A 21399-nucleotide genomic window follows, 5' to 3' on the forward strand; every position below is an offset into this window, starting at 1 on the left:
TGCGGCGTGGATCCTTTATACCGATAATAATTGCAATTTCCTGGTGAAATCATACTAAACGCCAATGCTGGTACGTCGTTCTGCCTTGCCTAACTAGCTCTCGTTCGCGAGATCTTTCCGTTCAAAACGCTGATCATTCCGACCAATACCAACCACCTCCCTGATGTACCATCGTATCATAAACACTACACTGACTACTATGCATGTGTGTACATCATGCACGGAGCAGGTAGTCTCGGGCTACGAGCTGCCTGGTAGGGAAAAGGGTACTGTATACGAAGTACGTATAGGGTGGTGGTGCGTACAATAATTGCCAGCTGACTTCTCAAACACATAACAAAGTAAAGTGCAAGTGCATGTACCGAAGGAAGAATGGCTAATATATTCCGGTCAGGGTAACCAACATCTCTTCAATACTGATGCTGTCCAGGGAGAGGAAAATACCGTTGTGCCCATGAGATGTAAGGATCATGGCTGTTTTCTTCACCAATGTGTGCAAATTCAGCGATTGTGGAATGACTTTCCCGTCCCTTCGACAACTCATCGAGCACATAGAAGAAGCGCATATAGGTGAGTTGTGTGGTAGGTCGTTGCTGTCGGGGTGTGTACTGAGTGTACGTGCCCTAAAGTGTGTGGAGGTACGTCGGTACGTCTAGCTGTGCAATACGCTACGGATACGAGGGCTGTTGTAAGCCCGCCCCTGGTGGTAGCGCTAGCTCTCATTGTCCTTGCTAGCTCGCTAGAAGCAAGTGTGATTGTGCCACTAGCGGTAGCACACTGAATGGTCGGTGGGCCAGCTAGGGCGAGTCACAACAGTAGCAGCCAAAACAAAGACCGAAAAGAAGATGGTGTTGGTCGAGCTTCTTTGTCTAACGTTAGATGTTAAATGCCATCCTTTCGCCAGACTATTCTGGCGGCACAGATAAGCCTTTCGTCAATACGCTATTGTCTATTGATAATGCGGTAATTTCCAGCCTGTTGTTATTTATAGGTTATAACATGTTGCAATCAGTTGCAAAACCTCGATCAATATGGAATCACAGCCCCATCAGCAGTTCTTGGCATATCGGTTTACAGTTATATAATGAGTGAGCTAAACTTACAGTCGGCCATGACTGTTCACGATAATAGAGCCTGATATTAGATTCTTAGCAATCAGCGTGGTGATGAACAGACTAGACCCACAGGGCCACCTATTGTCAACCGAAAGATCGGTCTGTATGTGGTCGATGGGGGTATGTTCCGTGAAGACTACGTACTACAAACGTAGCTATCTATACATCTTCGGAATACAGAGACAATAGAGTGACAGAGTTGGAGGAGAGTCATTTTAAAAGTTAAACAAAAAAATGATAAAAAACTCCTTTGCTCTGGACAGAAGGATTTTTCTGTCTAACCCACCTATTACCATGATTACTTTCTGATGTGCCCTAGCTGTCAGATACAAGCCAAAAAAGAAAGAAAGAAAGGTCCCCTATTGACAATGCAGACAGCTAGGACTAGGACAGACAGAAAAATTTGTCTGTCTGAAGGAGTTTTTTCCAATTTTTTGGCTTTTATGGCCCTCAAAGCCAGATGCAGTCTCCATGGCATGGATCATACATGTATACCTGACAAGATGGATCAATGTTTCGGTCAAGGACTAGCTAGGAATGAGGGTTATAAGATGGTAGGAGCTACAGGCAGTGTACAGTTTTCTTACCCTTCAATTCTGTGCATCATCAGCTACATGTATCATGATTTGTCAGGTAAAGGTGCACAAATAGAGTAATTGATGGTTCTTTGAATCGTACACATTGCATAGCTGTCATCCTAGATGTTTTTGTTTTTATACAGGCCTGTGAGTATGATACAGTCAGTACAATATCAATGAGTAAAGCGCAAACATTTAGTCTCTGCCTGTTTTACATTCAGTTCTTCTCACAAAATGTGTATGATTGAGAGTACCACCTATTGCCACCTTGAGGATCTGTAGCTCATTTATTCCAAAAGTATGAAACAAGTTTGCCTAATTTTTGCCTCAAATATGCTGTAAATAGTGCAGTTTCGAATCTCTTGACCGTCCTGTTGGTTCTGAATCTCTGTAGTAAAATATCGCCATTTTAGTGTGTTCATTGCATTTTCTTTGCATGGCTTAAAAGGGTACCTTTATCGGCACCCCCTCCCTCTATAGGTACTGTATACGCCGTTATTTTCGTGTACAGATATTTTCACGAGATATGTTCTCGCGAATTGACGTCGACGCTTATGTTAATGTTCTATTAACAAAGCGCATGGAGACAATTTCGTGTGTTGTTAAATTCGCGATCCAACTGCAATTCGTGAAAATTAAACCCTCGCGAAAATAACAGCTTATACAAAAAAATAAATACATCAAGTGAATTTCAAAGTCATGCGTGGTGTTCGTAATTTACTAGGCCGATGTGTAATTGAACCGTTTTTAGTTTAGTTAGTTTGTTTACTTATGTTTTTCTTCTCTTCATATCTATTTTCATTATAGCTTATGGCACCTAATCCCACATGTACCTTTTCGTTCTATACATGTACGCGAACAGCCATGATATGCAGGATGCCGATAAATGGTACCCTTTAATAGCATCACTGTATGAGTCTGTATCCCTTACAGAAAAAATTGCCAATGACAGAATGTTGTCTTAGACAGCATCACAACAAAAGTGTCACTTTTCTACAGTGTACCTCAGCAGCTAACCATAAAACATCGAAAACACAACCTGGGGCGCTCTATTGTGAATCACAGAAAGAGGATGATGATGGAAAAAAGTAAATCTCTTTTCAAGACCATGGGAACAGTCAGCATATGTGCAAGTTTATTTTGAGTGTTATGAGGTATAAATTTGATTTTATATGGTATAAACACCAGCCTATTGCTGGTGAAATAAGAAGTGGATGAACATGTAGGAATTTTTAGAGGTACCTGAATTTATGTTGTTTCTCAGCAATGCAAATCAAGGCGCTCCCACAGTGCAGACAGTGTTGCCCCACCCCACGCCCTCCAACTTTTGGAATTTTCCAAGTTCAATTTTAGGAATTATTTACAGTTATTTGGAAATGATTTGCTTGGAAATTATAATCTCAACCAGGGAAAAACCATGGAACAAAAGCAGGGAATGTGCATTTTTTTTTTTTGCTTTTGTTTTGTTTTTGTTTTTTGTTTTACAGTTACATAGTTTGATAGACACATTTGAATACAGTGTACAACTACTGTCTACATCACTTGCTCAGCATTTCATGTTTCCTTTGTGAAAAGGATATATATGATATGTGTAGTTTCTTTGTGAGTTTTTCATTCTGAAATTTTTATCTTGGTGACCCTGCATTTTTACATTTGAACATCCAGAACCCTCAACCTTTGTGTGCTCCAACTCATGTCTTTCTTTTGAATTGGATGATTTTTAATATTCTAGTGGTTTCTAAGTATCTCGCAAAAAGTTAAAACCTGAATCCTCACTTCAACCAATACTACAGTGTATGCCATCTTTTTAAGAATTCACGACTTTTGAATTGATTGTCCAGTTTTCCTCAAACTGTCACTAATGTGCTCTGCTAATATTGCTGCTTTCACGCAATCGACATAAATATTTGGGTTTTTGTTTCCTGTCAACAAATACAGCTGTGCAATCTAATATAACATCATTTGAGAATTTACTCGACACTCCCTGTTCATTGTGACAATGTGTCAGATGTGCAGACATGAACCATGTGCCTGTCATATTTAGTTGCAGGAATTCAGTACATTTCTGTGAGAGCTCACAATGTTCTATGAATGAGGACTTTTATAGACCCTACCTTTATGAAAATTTGTGCAAGGGGGCAGAGTTGTAACTAAACTACATATTTTTGAATGAAAGTGTTACGAGTGGATTTCAACTAAATGGTTGGAAAATCGTATGTAAGACTACATACTGTACATACTGTTAATTAGGTAATCAGGGCTTTCTCTATAAATGAGATGCTAATTAAACTAAGTTTGATATTACAGAATTTATTGATATTCATTACTATTATATACTGTACATGAAACACAGCACCGCTTTGGAATTAGCAGTAGGGATACCATACTCGATTTCTCCCTCAGAAGTATTACATGTGTACCACAGTATGGATTTCTCCATGTGGCAATCTGGAATTTGTTGTGAGTATTTGGCTGAAGTACATATAGTAGGGTTGCTCATTTTTTTCCCCCCATTTTTGGATAGAGACTTCTTAAACCTGAAAGTTCCATACTTTTAGAAAGGAATAGTGCCAAAAGAATAAAAGCTGAACTCTTGGCATTATTTTTAACAGTGAGTGCTATGATATTTGCAAATTATGTGCGATGTGGAGTATACTGAACTGGTGTGCAAATTGCATGCAATATTTGCTTCCACCTTATCGTCCTGCACACTGCTGTAGCTAACAAATCTAATTTGTAATTCATAAGGACTAAACTGCATGGGCTACCTGCAAGGCATATGATGTATATTCATGGAAATCTTCTGTACACAAGATGCTGACAGCAAGGAATAGATTGATCTTGTTAAACCTGCCTATAATGAACTCGACCTGTGCTTTGGGAATACATGCAATGGGCCGGTGCCAGGTTATATTCAATGTAGGTCTCTGTCTCCTGCTCTGCTGCCCAGTAGATGCAGTTCACATTCCTGTACAAGGCTTGCTGGAGTTTGGACTTCCCATGATGATACCTCACACTGTAGATCCATTTACCAGCAGTCAATGGTTTGTGTGCAGTCTTTCAGCCTTCTTGGCAACCTCTGCCAAAGCAATGTGAATCTAACCATCCCATACATAACCATCCACCAAAATGTTTGTTGCATTCTGTTTTTGATACTGTTACATGGTAAATTGAGGTATCGGTTCATGCGTGATACCATGGCAACTTGACTGCTGTTGCTATGGTAATGGGGGAACAGTGAGTGATTTGTAGCATGCAAGTTGACCACTCTGTTATTAAAGGGATTGTATAGTTTTGGTTGAGACCTAATTTCAGGTTTCTAACATTTTTGGTGAGATAATGAGAAACCTTTAATGAAATATGAAAGAGAATGTAATTCTATGAGGAATTCAACGTTTATTGATGAAAAAAGAGCGATTCTAATAAAGTGTGGGACCCACACTTTATTACGATTGCTTTGTTTTACTTTGTTTTTGGATGTTTCAGTCATTCCAAACCCGATTTTCGTCAAATAAACTTTAAGTTCCTCTTAAAATGGTATGCTCTGTACTATATCATAAGTGTTTTCTTGGTATCTTGCAAAAAGTTAAAAGCCCAATTCTCATCTCTACCAATACTGTACCATCCCTTTAAATGTTAGAAGAACCACACCATTACCCAAATGTTATTTCATGTCTCCCATGGCCATCCAAGAGTGCCATTGCATACATCACACCCAGCCTTTTTTTTTTTAATTCATTAATTTTTTTGCTTTTTTAACGTTGCTATTTGCATGTTTTAACACAAAAGCTGCCACATCAGCTTGTTAATTCATGGCAGTTTTATGATGAATGGTTTGATAACTTTTGTACCGGTACATCAAATGTTCAGAGCTGCTGAAATACAATTCTATATGCCGGAGAAATTCCCACAATAAACTGTTGACGGAATTGCCCAAAGCGAATTTGTAACCACAGGCTTGCCCAATGCAATGAGTTTGCGGGTGCCTGCTTGTCTGTCTTGCCATGTAAAAGATGAATGTTAGGGTGCTCCAAAGTCCTCCCCAAATTTGTCTATGTAGTCCCAGATGCCACACTTCTTTTGTTTGGTGCAGTACATTTTTATTGCAATTCCTAGATGTATTGTTCATGTCCCATGACATAGAATAAGATCTGCTCTTTCACTTGAACCCTATTTTGGTCCAATACCATTGTTTCTTTTGGTTGCAGCAATATCAAAAGCCTCAAAACTTGCAGCTTTTATAAATGAATCCTTGAATTGGCAACAACTCTCCTTTCCCGATTAATGTTGATATGTCTGCCTCAAATCACTATGAACAAATTTTTGTAGTTTGTATTTCTGTGTTTGGGTAAATCGAATGAATGGAACCAGTTTCGAATACAAATCAGTGTTCCAATAAATTATGTCTGGAGATGTCAGTGTCATGGTGACAGGGTGATAATTTTCTGCAGCAAAATTCCCACAGAATTGTTTAGCACAGAGTTGTTTTGTTTCTTATTTCTGTGAGTTGAAAGTTAAGTGTATTTCATTTGAAACAAATGTCATGACCAATTTCATTTTAAACTCCTGCAGACTCCTGTATGGGCACTGTTTCAGGAAAGTTGGCAGCCCTGACAAGTTGTCATTCTCTGACAATTACCATAGTAACAGTCAGTGACCAGAGCTTCTCAGCCAATGAAAACCAAGGATTTTTCTGAAATTGTCTGAGAAAGACAACTGGTCAGGGCTGACAACTTTTATGAAATGGTGCCCTTTTGGAGGCAGTTCCACTGAATGGGTAATGCTCAAAGAAATTGTGGGTATTCCCCATTGATCAACATAATATTTTTGAGTGCATTCAGTCTCCATTTTTAAAATGTGCCAGGGGTCTTTATTAATGTTCTATGCTCAATAGGCTTTCTCAAAACTTTCCTCAGATTAGCAAAGTTTGCCTGAGAGGCACCATCTTTGGATACTTCAGAAAATGAGACTTTGTGCTCCCTTAACTAGACCATGCCATTCGTCCAGATCACTGTGGTTCACTCAGCCAGAGCAGTATGCTGTGTTACAGCTTGCTTAATTTCAAACTTAATGGACCTTATGACATCAAAAGGATAGATTGTCAGCCACCACACAAGAAAATGAAGAAAAGACATCAGTGGCATGCACACAACTTCAAACACATGTTTATCTAGCTGGTAGAGTTCACATTATTATACTGGCCTGATCTTCAGTAGGGCCACTCACCCATTGTCTAGGCAAAAACCCTTCATGAACCCAAGAAAATTCCTAAAATATTTACCATTAGTATTCTTTCATTGTTGTTGCATTTCATTTTGGAAATAATATCCAGGGATATCACATCTTTTGGTGTGTGTTTGCTTAGATGCAAATATTGAAAATTGAAAGATTTCCTTAGCCTGTCAGTCCCCTTAAGTTTGATATCAGGCACAGTCTGTCAAATTTTTGTTTGAACAATGGAAATATTGTTCCACTAGTTAGGGAGTTGAATAGGTCAGTTTCTTGGCATAAAGGCTTGAGACTGGTTTTCTGATCTGGCAACCAAAATATATTATCACATTGTGTGAAGCTGTTTTCCTAGCACTTCTCAACTGTAGTTCTGCAAGGCCTTTATAGCAAGATAAACAACAACCAATTTAATGCCTTGATGCACATTATAAACAAACACACACACAAACACCCACAAATATCCATGTAGCAATTAACCATGTGCACATACAGTGTATGAACTGTATGTTTGAGCTTTATATCACTTTCCAAAGGCGTATATGCTGTATTGTTGTTTCTTCAGTAATTGCAAATTTGTGTGACAATTTGCTCTGCAGACATTAATGAGCCGGTCATGCACACATTTCCCAAATTACCTTTTTTTTTTTTCTTCTTAATTGGTGAGGCACTTCACTTAAATTGTATTTCACAAACAACATTCACATACAGTAGCTTCCTCGACGTAACAATTCACGGAATTCATGTTTAAACAACTTAGAACCTGCATAGACCAGGTTACCAGACTGGCCATCAATTAACACTTTGGGAAGCATCCATTTTATTTTTTGGCATTGAATGCATTAACAAACCTTTCGTATTATTATTTTAATTGCCAAACACTTTGTTGCTGTGAGGTGAACATGCTGGCAAGCACTATGTATGATGATTATGTGAATAATCATTTCATGACAGATGCTTGAACTCCCTGAATTTGGAGACTAATATCACAAATTACCCTTTTTCCTCATGCTAAAGTGAAGTTGAATAGACCTTCTCTGTAATGTATTACAATTTATGAATAATGTCTCTTTTCCTACAGCCTGGTAACAAAGCATTCGATTTACCTGCTCCCTCAAGTTCAAGTTCAAGTTCATTTATTTTCATTTCCAACAAACACAATAATTGGAAGTACAATGAAACATTCGTATAAACAGATGTCAGAAAATCAGTACCACAATGCGATCAACAGAAATAACATTGTAAAACAGATACAGGTAAATTTCCAACAGAGATACAAAAAATAACTCGTGTCACTGTGGTAAATGCATACACAATATTGCTGGAAATGGAGGGGACTGCTAAAAAGCAGAGCTTGTAGAGTGCAGTCCCCTCGTATAAAAAAAAAACAAAAACACACACATAGTAAGAAAAACAACAAAACAACAATTTCCCTAAGCGGGAAAAAAAAAAAGAAAAATTAATTTCCATAGGCAGGAATTCACCTAGTTGTTGCTAGGTAGGGCAAGCCTCTAGTTAAGGGCAACTTTTGTGAACAAAGCATGCATAAAATTTGAATACATTACAGAACTGGTCTATTACAAACTGGCTTATCTCCAGGACTAAATGACACAGATACAGAGCTGTACTTGTCTGAACTTAACCCTTTGAGGACCACCATCTTAAACTTCTGTTGACATTGTGCATGGATGTATTAGTAATAGAATTGAAAGAGTTAATAATGCATCATATCGCTTGTGTCTTGCAGATAATGATCCACAGTTCAACGAAAAGCAGGAACTTCAGCAACCGTCAGCCCTGCCTTTAAGTTATGTGATGAAGTAAGTGTAGACAGACTGCATTCGTTGTCCAGTATATAATGCAAAATATCGAAAGATCTTGAAGAAACTGTCCCTCCATCCCATTGCTCTGTTGTAGACTCTTGCCAATAATTTAGAACACATTAACCCTTTCTGTGTTATGAACTTTCAACACAATGTACAGTGCTACTGATTTTTTGTTTATCTGTATGTTTGTTTGTTTGTTTGTTTTTGTTTTTTGCCAGTGCGTAGTTAAAGCAAGCATTACCCAAAACATTGTGCACCATATGCACATTTACACAAATAGGTGGCAACCCATTGTCTGTGTTCACCTCCATAGGGTTTCCTACAGTGTTCAATATCTTCTGTTGTTGTTGTTGGTTTTTGTTTTGGGGGGAGGGGTGTCAAACTACAGAAAAACTGCATTAATTAAAGTGTATGGATATATTTTAGATGAAAAGTATAGTGAGATAATTATAAGCTATGAGTTGTTAGTGTTGGTACCGAAATAACTTGACAATGGCATATCGCAAGCATATCAGATAACTGCAGACATACAACTGCATTTAGGACCTTGCGCAAATGACCCCAGTGGAGTTTAAGGTCAAAGGTCACTATGTCAAGGTCAAGTCTAAAGTATTGCTTACGGCCTTTAATTCGAGTACTTCAAGTGTAGAGTAGAATGTATAAACGTTGATGTTGAGTATGTCACTTCTCTTTTGTCAAAATCCAGATTTGTCACAGATGCGGCCAAGCATCAGCATGAGAAGAAAAAGGCACGTGTCCACAGCACAGCAGCATCAAGCCCAAAGACAATCGGCCAAAGTCTTGTCGGTGAGAAACATGAACAATCTGGTAGATTCTTAGTTCAAATACCGGTACTTGCTTGTGTGTGTGTGTTGTAGCTTTCATAGAATTCCAGCAGTATTGAACCGAGCGACTTGTTAAAACAGCAGTGTGTGGCGTTCAGGAATGGGGATAGATAGTTGTGTTATACTCCTTTGGGAAGATATACGTCTGTACTACCGTAGGAAGATTTACTCCATGGGTTATATTGAATATGTGGACAGTTTGTTCGATACCGGTAGGCTACAGTGAGAACAGTGAGTCAGCAAAACAAAAAAGAAAATGGTTTGATTTGAAATCATTTAGCAGTTCAAGTGACATTCCTTCACAGAAATTGACATTTCAATCATGCACAGTCCTCTTAAGATTTATCTGCATATCTTGAACTGGTCAAATGTAAATCAACTTTACAAAGTGCTGGCCCTCACCAAAATACTTACTGGCCAAAACAGGCAGACTTTGGTAGTTTATCACCAAGGCATTAGAAATGTTTTTGGAAATACTACTTAAACTTAATAGTAACGGAACAATCTTGTTTGCTTCTAGATGCTTACAAGGGGCTATAACATGGTATCTGTAAATTCAAATATCTTCGAACTATGCTAACGTGGGTGTGTATATTGTAGTGGGGGAGAAACACTGAGTTGTACAAAGTTTTGAGAATTTTGCTGTCACTATTGTGTGTGAGCAAATGTCAGCATACTGGTATACCATTTCATATAATGCAGGGCTGCACACGTACCCATTTTCTCTACTAGTCTGACCTGTCTGTTAGACCAGTATTTTGGGAGATTGAGTATGGTACAATGTGGTCACGCACAGATACAGGTGGCTGTTCATTTAAGGCATTTAATGATCATTTTCATCTGTGACTTTTTTTTCACATCTTTTTTTTTTTTCAGCAGCATGAGAGACACGTATAGCTTGTAGGTCCACGCATCTCAGATATTTTGAACAGGAAACACTGTTTCACAATGCCTTGTCTCAGAAAATTAAGAGTTTTTTTAAACAGTTTGGAGTATTGATGGCATATATTGCATTTTTCTCCCTCTCTATACCCCATGTTCCCCTCCCCTCCCCTCACCCACCCCGCCTTCTCCCCAGCAGTGAACAACAGCGACTGGGATTTTGATGGGGAGAATGGCAAGAGTGACTCGGACAGTGACAACTCATGGACCACTCAGGATGAGTTCAGCTACGAGCTCATCTTGCGCACCATGGCGACCCAAGTCGGAGACGACAAGCCCTTTCTCTGCCCCGTGCCGGGCTGCAAGAAGCGCTACAAGAACGTCAACGGGATGAAGTACCATGCTAAGAATGGGCACCGCAATGAGAAGAAGGTTGGTATAGAATCCCATTGTTGTCCCTTGGCTGTTTAATCAGGAAATCATTTTTGATGGTGTAGAAGAGGAAAGATGGCCCAGGTAGAAGCAAATTTGCTGTGTTTTGAGGTAACTTGTTTGAAGAGGAGGATTTGGAGAGAATGTGTGATGTATTTTGGTCTAGCAGACCCCCTTCAGTCCAATATGCAAATGTTTTGTCTTTGGAAGAAATTTTTACAAGACATTATATGGCTTATCTCATCATGCTGGACTTGGAATGCAATTTTGCTTTGACCAACATTTTGCATATTCTTCTCTTCATTTTTATTCAGATAAGTTTAATTACTGAAGTGTAAATGTTCCATATGTAAAGAAAAGAAAACAACCCCCCCCCCCCAAAAAAAAAAAAAAAAAAAAAACCAAACAAACAACTACCTGGTACCTGGTATGTTAGGTGAGTAAGATGTGTTTGTGTTCTGTTGTATCAACCTTGTCTATCCAGGTGAAAAAGAACTTCAAATGTCTGTGTGGGAAGAGCTACAAAACAGCCCAGGGACTTCGGCAGCACCGTCAAACACACAAACAGCCTCTGGACCTGCCCCTGACCGCAGTGACTGCACCAAACAAGCTGGTCAAGACTACCTCGATCAGCAACAGCAGCAGTGGCAGCAGTAACAGCATCAGCAAGACAGCTGCAGTTGTTTCCACCACCACAACCACTGCCACGGCCACGCCGACCATCCTCTCTCACGCCCATGCCGCAGCCGGCCCTTCCCTCCTGGCCAGTCCGCTGGGCGTGTCCCTAGCCAACGGGAGCATTGTGCTGGAGTCCATCACCCCCATCTCCACGGGAAGCATCATTGTGGAGCCCCGCGTTTCCTCCTCCTCTTCCTCCTCCGCTCTAGGGAGCGTGGCTCAGGGCCAAGCCCACCAGACAGGGCTCATTGTGACCCTCCCCTCGGGGGTGGAACCAACCAGCGTCAATCTTGCCCAGGCCACTTTGGCGGCGAACAAAGTGCGGTATAAACAGATACAGATTCAGGAAGAGTCCAAGGATTGAAGTGCAATAGATATGTGTGTAGTACTCTGTACTAGCATCACCTGAGTGCAGACAGACCGTTCTGAACTGCATGAGAAAGAACACAGATGTGAGAGGAAGATTTTGAGCCGTGCCATCATGCCCCTCTCATGTTACGAGTATGTTGGCTGTTATAGAATGGAGCGCCCCAAAGTTACCACCCGCTTAATACAAGTCCAGTGAACTAAAGCATGAGTGACTTTGGTTGTGAAATCTGGAGCTGGTACATCTGCCAACTTTCACATCTGTACATGTCTCTTTTACCTACTCAAATTATTATGATTTAGTGCCAGAATTGCTGGGAAGCAAACAAAGCTTCAAACTTCATTTTTTTCTTGCCAATTACATATGACAACTCTCACCAAGAGTAGAAGCACTACTCTAAAACTTGTCCATTTATTTGTAACAACTTTGCCACAGTGGTTATCTTGTATAATTCAACTCGGTACTTGTTTGAAGTGTGTATATTTTATGTTATTTATATATTTATTTCTCATTGATTGAACTCCAATATGTTTTGTGTTACCTTTAAGAGCATAAACATGATGATTGATTGAAGCAGGGTATGCATATAAAATAGACAAATAATGCTATAAAAGATGACTACATTTGCATAGACTTGAAGACTTCTCTTGTGTGACATATTTTGGCAACTGTTTTCTATTGCTATAAATGTGGAAGCATATAGTACAAATGATGGAAAAACTACAACTCTGTGAATCATGTTTAAACGCATAGTGTGAAATCCAAATAATTGGAATTGAGTTACTTACAATTTATGATAGCCTGTCTTAAGAGTGTTGTGGTGAGCAATCACAGGAGAGCTTGTTCATAAATTTGCTGTTTTCTTGAGGCAAAGAGTTCTCCACTTCTGAGATAATCATTGTGCAGAAAGTGTAGATAATCATGTAAATATTGCATACAGTATACAGATATATTTTAGTAAGATAACTTTGATATGCAGTTTTTGAATGTTTGATCATGTTGCTGTCGAAGAGTATGCAAATACATGTGTTGTTATTTTCTCGTTCACATACAATATTGCAGGTGCTCTTCGAAGACATCACTTAAAGCCATGCTTCTCAACCTTTTTCAGTCCTAGACCCACTTTGGTTCCTACAAATTTTGTTGAGGCTCAGTTAGATCACATATTCATTTATTTTTGTTTTATTTTTGGCCAACATCTCTATCCACCTGTGAGAGCTTCACAGTTCACTGGTTGAGAGATGCAGATTTAAAGGGATAGTGTAGCATTGGTTGAGATGGGGATTCACCTTTCAACTGCGAGATACTTCAATCACACTTTATGAAATGTTAAAGAGCATATAATTCGTAAGAGGAATTCAAAGTTTATTTCATAAAAATCGGTTGTGAAATGGCTGAGATATCCAAAAACAAAGTAAAACAAAGAGATCCTAATAAAAAGTGGGTCCCACCTTTTATTGGGATCGCTTTGTTTTTTGATATCTCAGCCATTTCAAAACCAATTTTCACCAAATAAAGGGATAGTGTAGCATTGGTTGAGATGGGGATTCACCTTTCAACTGCGAGATACTTCAATCACACTTTATGAAATGTTAAAGAGCATATAATTCGTAAGAGGAATTCAAAGTTTATTTCATGAAAATTGGTTTTGAAATGGCTGAGATATCCAAAAACAAAGTAAAACAAAGAGATCCTAATAAAAAGTGGGTCCCACCTTTTATTGGGATCGCTTTGTTTTTTGATATCTCAGCCATTTCAAAACCAATTTTCACCAAATAAACTATTAATCTCTCATAGAACTGTATGCTCTTTCCTATGTTATAAGAGGTTTCTCATAGTTAAAAAAAAAAAATAATCATCATCAAAAATCATTGGAAACTTGAAGCCCCATCTCAATCAAAACTATACCAACCCTTTAAAGCATGTGGATGAATAGGTTTATTCGTGTAGGGCATATGTCATGTTTTTCTCTCACTTCTCATTCCATACCATAGCCATTCAAGCAGCCTTTGTAATGAATATAGAAGAGAAAAGGTTTATTTTCTTCCCTGCTGTATCACCATGGAAGGAAGAGGACTGTTAAAATTCTAAACTCATTGTGAATTCAAATGATATCATATTCATCTCATGTCATTACGTAGACAATGACTAGTGGGGAGGGAGACCTTATACTCTTTCATCTGAAGGGTTTGAGATGTTGTGGAGAAAGGTTGTAAGTCCTGAGAGTAAGGCAAGGGACTTATGTTACTCTTGTACAAAACTACACAATGTGTGTGTATGTAATTACCTGTATCCTGTTCAGCACAAGGACTGAAGCATCTCCGGTAGAATTGCAGAATGATATCCACACAATGGCATCACAGCCATTGTGTGATATGCCTGTAGAAGTGATAGAAAGGTGCCAAGTGTGAACATTGTCTCTGAGTATGTTGGCATGTTGTCTTTAAGCTTGACAGAGTGCTGTTGCTCACCAGCAAGCTGTTCCGAATAGACTGGCTTGGCTTGGATGCAGTAGCTCCTCTCATTTGTCGTAGCTGCCAGAGTGTGAACAATGTGGCAACACCAAACTGAACTTGATGCAGGCATAGATTCACAGAAGTAGGGCATGTTCCCACTTGTAATTGATGCAGCCCCAACAGCATCTTTCGCTTTACATATCATCATACATGTCCTGCAAAGGTGTCAGTGTCAACGTGAATCCTTTCACAATGCGTATGCTGTGCTGCTAGGAACTGTGTTATAGTCTGGCTAGCCAGTATACAGGTTTTTCACAATAGTGCATATATTCTTACTGTCATGGACTATCATCTCACCATTGCTTCCATGCAGTTGAACTTCATGGAAGATAGGACTGTTCAAATTTCCCACAGGAATGCTGGGATCTCCCATTACTCTTGCATTTGTTCTTTATAGTGCATGTATGTTCAAAGTTTTGTTTTGCCAGGACGTTTCAACTGTTAGCAAGTTTTCTTCTAAATTCAAAAGTATGTGCTGAAAATAGAAGAAAAACACTAAAACATGATGTCCTCTGTGTTATGCAACACCACTTCCATTGAAGTCTATCCTCGATTTCTTATATAGGCAGCAATTTTGGGCAAATTGATTGAGAGATTTGTCGCAACAAGGAGAAATTCCAGAATGTATTCAATCCATGTGAACTCTCTCTCCTATCCAAATGGTAAGCTCTTACCAATTCAGCCTGCTACTGTTTCATGTCTGTGGTTTATTACAGATAGATTTAGATTTGTGCCTGGTAGATCGTTGGACTAGTTTCATAATATTTTTGAGTGGCTAGCTATTTCAGGTTGTGAAACCTAATTGGCTGCCATTCACTCACTGTTGCACTTAAGTAGATAATTTGTCTTTGTAATGCTCATAGCGTGAGTTCATTTTCACCAGCACCCATGTACCGCTCTTTTATGGATTTCAAGAAAAGCTGAACCTAGTAAGTTACTCCAGAACTGTGAGAATGGTGAAGCAATGGTCTGTATTAATTCAGTATCAGAAAGGGATATTCCTTGAAAATGCCAACATAAAGATTAAGTTGAGAAGAAAAAAAATTATTTCCTTGAAGAGAGTGGAATAGTTGTTAGTATTTACAATCTGCAGAGACACACACACACAAGTTACTATGCACAAAGAAGTATTTTTTATTTAATTTTTTATTTGCAATTCATGATGTTGCACAGAGTTGAGAGTATTATGCCTGCTTCTCAAATTGCTTTTTAGAGAGCATGTAAAGAAATCACTGCATATACACATGCAGACTTTTGTTTTTGTTTTCAGTGATCTTTTTATTAATTCCATTTCCTTCAAAAATATAACAGTTAAACAAAAATACATATCATATACATAACATTTGTCATAAATGTTCATGCAGACACGTGCATGCACATTAGTGTCCACACACACACACACACACTTTTTTTTTTAAATTGTGTACACACACACACTTTTGTACACACACACACACACACACACAGAGGCAGGCAGCATTGTTGTGCTATTAATTTCATAGTGTTTGTATTTCTGTGAGTCTTTTATTATTTGTGTCATTTTTATAGAATGCTAAAGTCACTCGATGGGAAGAAATGTAATTTTCATGTTTAGGTATTCACTTCAAATCACACTGAACCACTTCAGTTCAGTGCTTTATGTTCATGGTAGTACCGGTAAGTCAGAGAAGAATTTGCAGTGTCCACAGTTCAAGGAACTGTTCACAAGATGTGTTGCAAGTAGGTATGGTAATTTGCTGGAAAGATTTGATTTGTTGCTATTTTAAAGAAAGTGCCAGAAGTTTGGATACCTTATGCCAATAACCTCACTGATTCAGTGACTAAAAATTTGGAAAATGCTGGCTGCACAGTAACCATCGAAAGAGAGTCTTGACTTACAATTGGACCTGAAAGAAAGTGGAAGAGTTGTGAATTTAATTCACTCGAAAGGGAGTTGTTAACAGGTTTGCAAGTTCTTTTGTTTCTGTGAAATTGATATAATTTGTTAGAGTAGTACTATGTTGTTTTTTTGTTGCTACTGAGTAATCAAATGGGCTTGTGCAATGTCTCTAAATGTAATCAGATTTTATTGTCTTGTTTTGACCTTATTGTCAATGCAAAAGAAGCTGCATCTCTTGTAAGTTAATTTTACCACAATTACCACATAAATTCATGTCTATACACAATTATTTAAGATATACCAGAATCACATAGAACTAAGATGGGGTTTATGAAGTGTTTACTATGAAATGGCATGATTTCCAGTAATCATTTCATTTTTCATAGCTTATGTTCGAAAGAATAATTTTTTTTTTTTTTCAGTCTCGGGTAGCAGAAACCTCACCGTGAAATTGTAGCTGATTTCCCCTTTGAAAGCAATTATACCAGATTTGGGTTTCTGATTTATGCAATTTGGGGTAAATCAGGACACATTAAACACTTCTATATTCATGAAAGTGTTGTTCCATGTTTTTAATGCACCAGGGGTGGAGTCTTATTCCAAGACATTTTGTGACCTGAAATGAGAGCCCCTTTAGTGTTGGCAACGCTGAGTGGTGGAGACATCAATCTTTGAACTTTGGAAAAGATTTCTTTGAAAGATTACTAGCATGGAAACTGGAACATTTTATGGACAATGAAGGGGAAATAAGCAAGAGAATATGTTCATGTCTTGTTGCAGGATCAAAGCATGGAAAGAGGAGATAGAATTAAGAAATTGACCACTGTGACATTAAGTGCCACCCTCAAGCTCACTTTGGTGGCAAATGAAAAAAAAAAAACAACAACAACAAACAAACACCTAGACAGAGTTCTGCTATCATTTAGAGCGAAATGCCTCTCTGTTATCAATTTCACTTAGATTAACATATAAAAGTCTGAAGAAAAAAAAAATATTGGTAGACATTTCAGAAAGCTTAGGAATCAGCAAGAAAAGTTTGGAAGACAGTAATATCAATTATAACAGTTACATGTTCATTGAGGCAATGATGCATTCCCTTTTTCTCTCCTGTTTGTTCTTAAAAAAAAGTATATATATATATATATATATCTTAACAGTTGAGATTTTTTATGCAATAATCCAACAACTACAACCCACCTCCCACTTAATTTATTGGTGAGTTATCAGAACATTATAGTGATTTTACAGGAAGGATTTTTGTTGTTTTAATTTCATTCTACAAGAGGAAAATAAATAAAGATTTGTGTCTAGGTCTTTGAGGGACATGTGAGGTCAGATTTAATGATGTCACATGACTACCATTTGTGATTGCAACCAATACTATTGTTTTATGAAAATGTGTAAAACTTCAGTATCATCACTTCCATCTTTACAATCCGATTTCAAATTCGCTCCTACCAATCTTTTTGTTCGACTATGTTTTATTTATGAAAGTCAGCTTGAAAATAGAGTGACATTTAACTGTAAAGGAGATGTGTATACAGTGTTGATATCATAAAGGAAGGCTTTGATGATCCTTGAATTTATGCCTATCAAATTGCAGATTTGCTCTTTGTTACTTGAATCTGTTACAAATGGCAACATAATCTCCTCCCCACTTGCAATATCACATCAATAGTATTATGGCTCAGGAATGTTTGCAGGTTTATTTATTAGCACGTTGATTGATGTGTCTTGTTGAGCAAAGGTGGCGCTTTTTTTTTTAAATTCTTTCAAAGGTCACATCTTACTGTGAATTACAGGTCTGGTGCAAACTGCAGAGCGTTTGATATATTGATTATGTGGCTGAATGCTAAATGCTTGCTGTACATGAAGGAGGGGAGATATATGATTTTCCACAGAGTATTGATGGTTAGCTTTGCTCATGCCATCCATGAGTCTTGTTTATTATTCACTTCACCTTGCTTCAGTGTTTTATTTGTTTTTCTTCATATGTTTCTTTTCAAGTTGCATTGTGATTCTATGTAAGATGTTTGATTTCAAGTCATTCTCTTCATGTGTATATTATATGTTTGTTATGCATGTTCTAGCTTTCAATGTGTGGACAGGGTCCTTCAGAGAGCTGCACTGTGCTTAAAATTAAAGCGATATGAAATGATGTAGATAGGTAACATGAATCAGTAAATGAGTTTGCCAATCGAATCAAAGCGAGAGCCCATAGGTATATAGTTTCTATTTGTTTGTCAACAGAGATGGGAGTTTGTGATATACGGTTTCAGAAGACTACACTTATTTATTAATGATATCCCATGGAAAACGGACATCATATATGTCAGCAAATGGTGGCTAATACATGTGAGGCACAATTACGAGAAGTATTCAGATATTTGCAAGCATATTACTTTCCTTAGTGCTAACATGTATTAAATGAATGCAGCATAACTTCATTATAGCAGAGTGAAGTTCAAATTTACTTGTACCTTCAGTAATGAGTACTTAAATATATCTGTGCTTGATATATCAATGATGTATTTCAATCAGCCCAAGGTGTTTGATGGTTTCTGTTTCTACCACTGAAAAAACATAAATACCATTGTTGCACCATTTCAATTTTTAAATGCATAAGGAAATTATCTTTGCCATGAAGAGGCAAAGATCATATTCAATGAAAGGCTTAGTATACATGACAACTATTACGAAATTGCTTATCGACGTGGCTCATGTGTGGAATTACCTGCAATCAAATTATGTTGGTATGCTGACAAAGTTAGCATTGCATTTTTCACTTCATTCTAGTTTCAGGCATTTGAGTGGGTCATGTAAGCCTAATCTGACTTCTTTCAAAATATGGCTGCAACTTTTTTCTTTTTAAAACAAGTTATGGCATAGGTGTTGGGAGTATTTTGTTCAATCTCATAGGGATAATACCATGTCTGTCACTTAGTTGGTCAGACATTTTTCAGTTCTGTTATTCTGTACCATATCTGAGTATCTGCCTGTATAGCATTCAAGGAAGATTTTGAATAACTGCATGGAATTACATATTACTGTGTAATGGATTATCATGGAGTTGGAGCACCATAGGAATGTCTAGAAATTCGGTTAGATGGACCTTTAGTAGCCAGCCGTGAAATACCATGTATCATTTTCTCCCGTACCCCGAGGTCGGGGAAGAGAATGGTTTGGTGCAGATCAGTTGATCTATGTAGCAGTAATAAAGCTCTGAAGAGAAGGAGAAGAAGAAAGAGACACCAGTAGCTGTCTGGTGTAAACTCATGAAAATGATGACAAGCACCTCAGATCGCAGTGAATGTACTATATTGTACCACCAACGTGTAGAATTGTGCATTGTGTCAAAATGTTGTGCAATTTAGGGATCTTTGAAGGGAGTGGAGAATATAAGAGGTGTGGTATTAAAGGTATTAGCCCACATTTGGAAACCTGCAGCAATTGGTCTCATAGTTAGCATGGAGTTTGGGTATGATTGCAGTAACACCTGTGCAAAATTCCGTTCCAATTAGTCCATTACTTTCATAAAAATAAATGAAAATGCACCGTATGCATGCGTATAAAAACGCTCGCTAGCTCCGGTCCACGCACGTACTACATGCATGCGATACATGTGTAAGTTAATGTGCGTAGCTAGCCCGCGCTCGTAATTTGATTTTGGGTCGGGTTGACCCGGTTTGAAAATTGATTTTAAAACGATGATTTTCTCTCTTTTATCGAATGGTATAGACAAAGAGCAACAGGTGAGGTAAGTTACTGTTATAACTTGTACTTGAAGTCATATTGGACCTGTTTTATGCAGTTTTGATTTTCGTGGGTTTGCAAATGTGGGCTAGTTCCTTTATGGCATTGTCCTGTAAATAAGGAGAAATATTTGTGGATGCTATGTAGAGAAGTGATGAAAATAGGAGTGAGGTGTTACTCTATACGTGCGGATTTATGAAAGAAGGGAGAATTTGTGAAATTTTGTTATGATGTGGAGGTAGAGCTTGCAATAGTTCATGTGAAATGTGATGATAAAAGTTACTTACAGAAGTACAATTTGTACAAGGGAAGAAACTTTCCCGACATACAAAGTATCAACATATATTAGGATTGTGTGGGCAAATGGATGTGGCTCAGAAAATAGAGAAGAGTTTTTGAATGTGCAAGACCAAGAGCTGCTTGTACCAAGGTGTGGAATGTAATGGTAGTGTGCTGATCAGTAAAAAGGTTGTATTGGTTTATCATCATCTGCATTGTGGTTATCTATATCACTTCTCTTGAAAATACTTCAGTTTCCTCCCAATGCACTGAGTAGTCCCCTCTATGGCTCCAGTCATAAGTTGTGTGGTCTGTGATGTTCTCACTCATAGGGTATACAAATAATCAGAAAACAAAGTGTCTCTGTACCCAAGTTACCCCTGTGCTGCTGCCAAGGGGTGCACAAGAGAACCTCTATGCCATCCTTAGATCACCCGTCAGTCCCAAGAAAACAGCCCAAAGTACCTTCTGTCAATATTTTTTATGACGGAAGCACTGCCTTCAACCACATTGCTCTTATCTCTAACGGGCATTTCCCACCACACGCATCACAAGACAGTCACGTGTGCTTGATCTTGTCAAGATGAAATATTAATGTAAACATTTAGCTGCCTCATAACTCTGTGGAGGTCGTACAACTGTACTGTGAAGTGTAAGTGCTGTACAGCATGTATGTTAATGCAATACAGTATTTTTGTTAAGGTCATTGTGATGACATGAGAAGCAAAATGCCCCCATGTCGTCAGATCATGCAGAAAAATAGGCTCAAATCTTGTATGAAAGAGTTGTGTAATTATAGAAAGTGTTTTATAAAAAAGCAAGGTGAAAAATGCAACTCTAGTTGAGGTTAAGACACTTTACTGCCTTGTCCCTGTATACATACATCCAACTCATGTGCTGTGGATGCACAATACTGTTACAGATTAAAAAAAGTCTGAACAAACTCAGTTTGGGTAACTTTTTATCATTACTCTTCAATTCCCCTGAAATGTGACTTAAATCTGCAATAGCTGCCAGTCCTCT

At 38.2% G+C, this 21399-nt stretch overlaps 1 protein-coding gene across 1 annotated transcript; it reads left to right on the forward strand.

Annotated features, from left to right (window-relative positions):
- Positions 1-470: 470 nt before the first annotated feature.
- Positions 471-11973, forward strand: LOC140238004 (uncharacterized). The gene is made up of 5 exons (XM_072317933.1): positions 471-570; positions 8667-8739; positions 9452-9552; positions 10672-10904; positions 11389-11973. Exons 1-5 carry the CDS (start codon positions 471-473, stop codon positions 11944-11946), a joined length of 1065 nt encoding a protein of 354 aa, XP_072174034.1. The 3' UTR covers positions 11947-11973.
- The last annotated feature ends 9426 nt before the right edge of the window (positions 11974-21399 follow it).

Source organism: Diadema setosum, chromosome 14 (assembly GCF_964275005.1).
Source record: "Diadema setosum chromosome 14, eeDiaSeto1, whole genome shotgun sequence".
Classification (NCBI taxonomy): Eukaryota; Metazoa; Echinodermata; class Echinoidea; order Diadematoida; family Diadematidae; genus Diadema; species Diadema setosum.

Bases quoted from the DNA above. Each gene is read 5' to 3' on its own strand.
- LOC140238004 (XM_072317933.1), top strand. From the start codon at position 471: ATGGCTGTTTTCTTCACCAATGTGTGCAAATTCAGCGATTGTGGAATG. The intron at 8,740-9,451 runs GTAAGTGTAGAC...GTCAAAATCCAG, and splicing joins CCTTTAAGTTATGTGATGAA to ATTTGTCACAGATGCGGCCA. The intron at 10,905-11,388 runs GTTGGTATAGAA...TTGTCTATCCAG, and splicing joins GGCACCGCAATGAGAAGAAG to GTGAAAAAGAACTTCAAATG.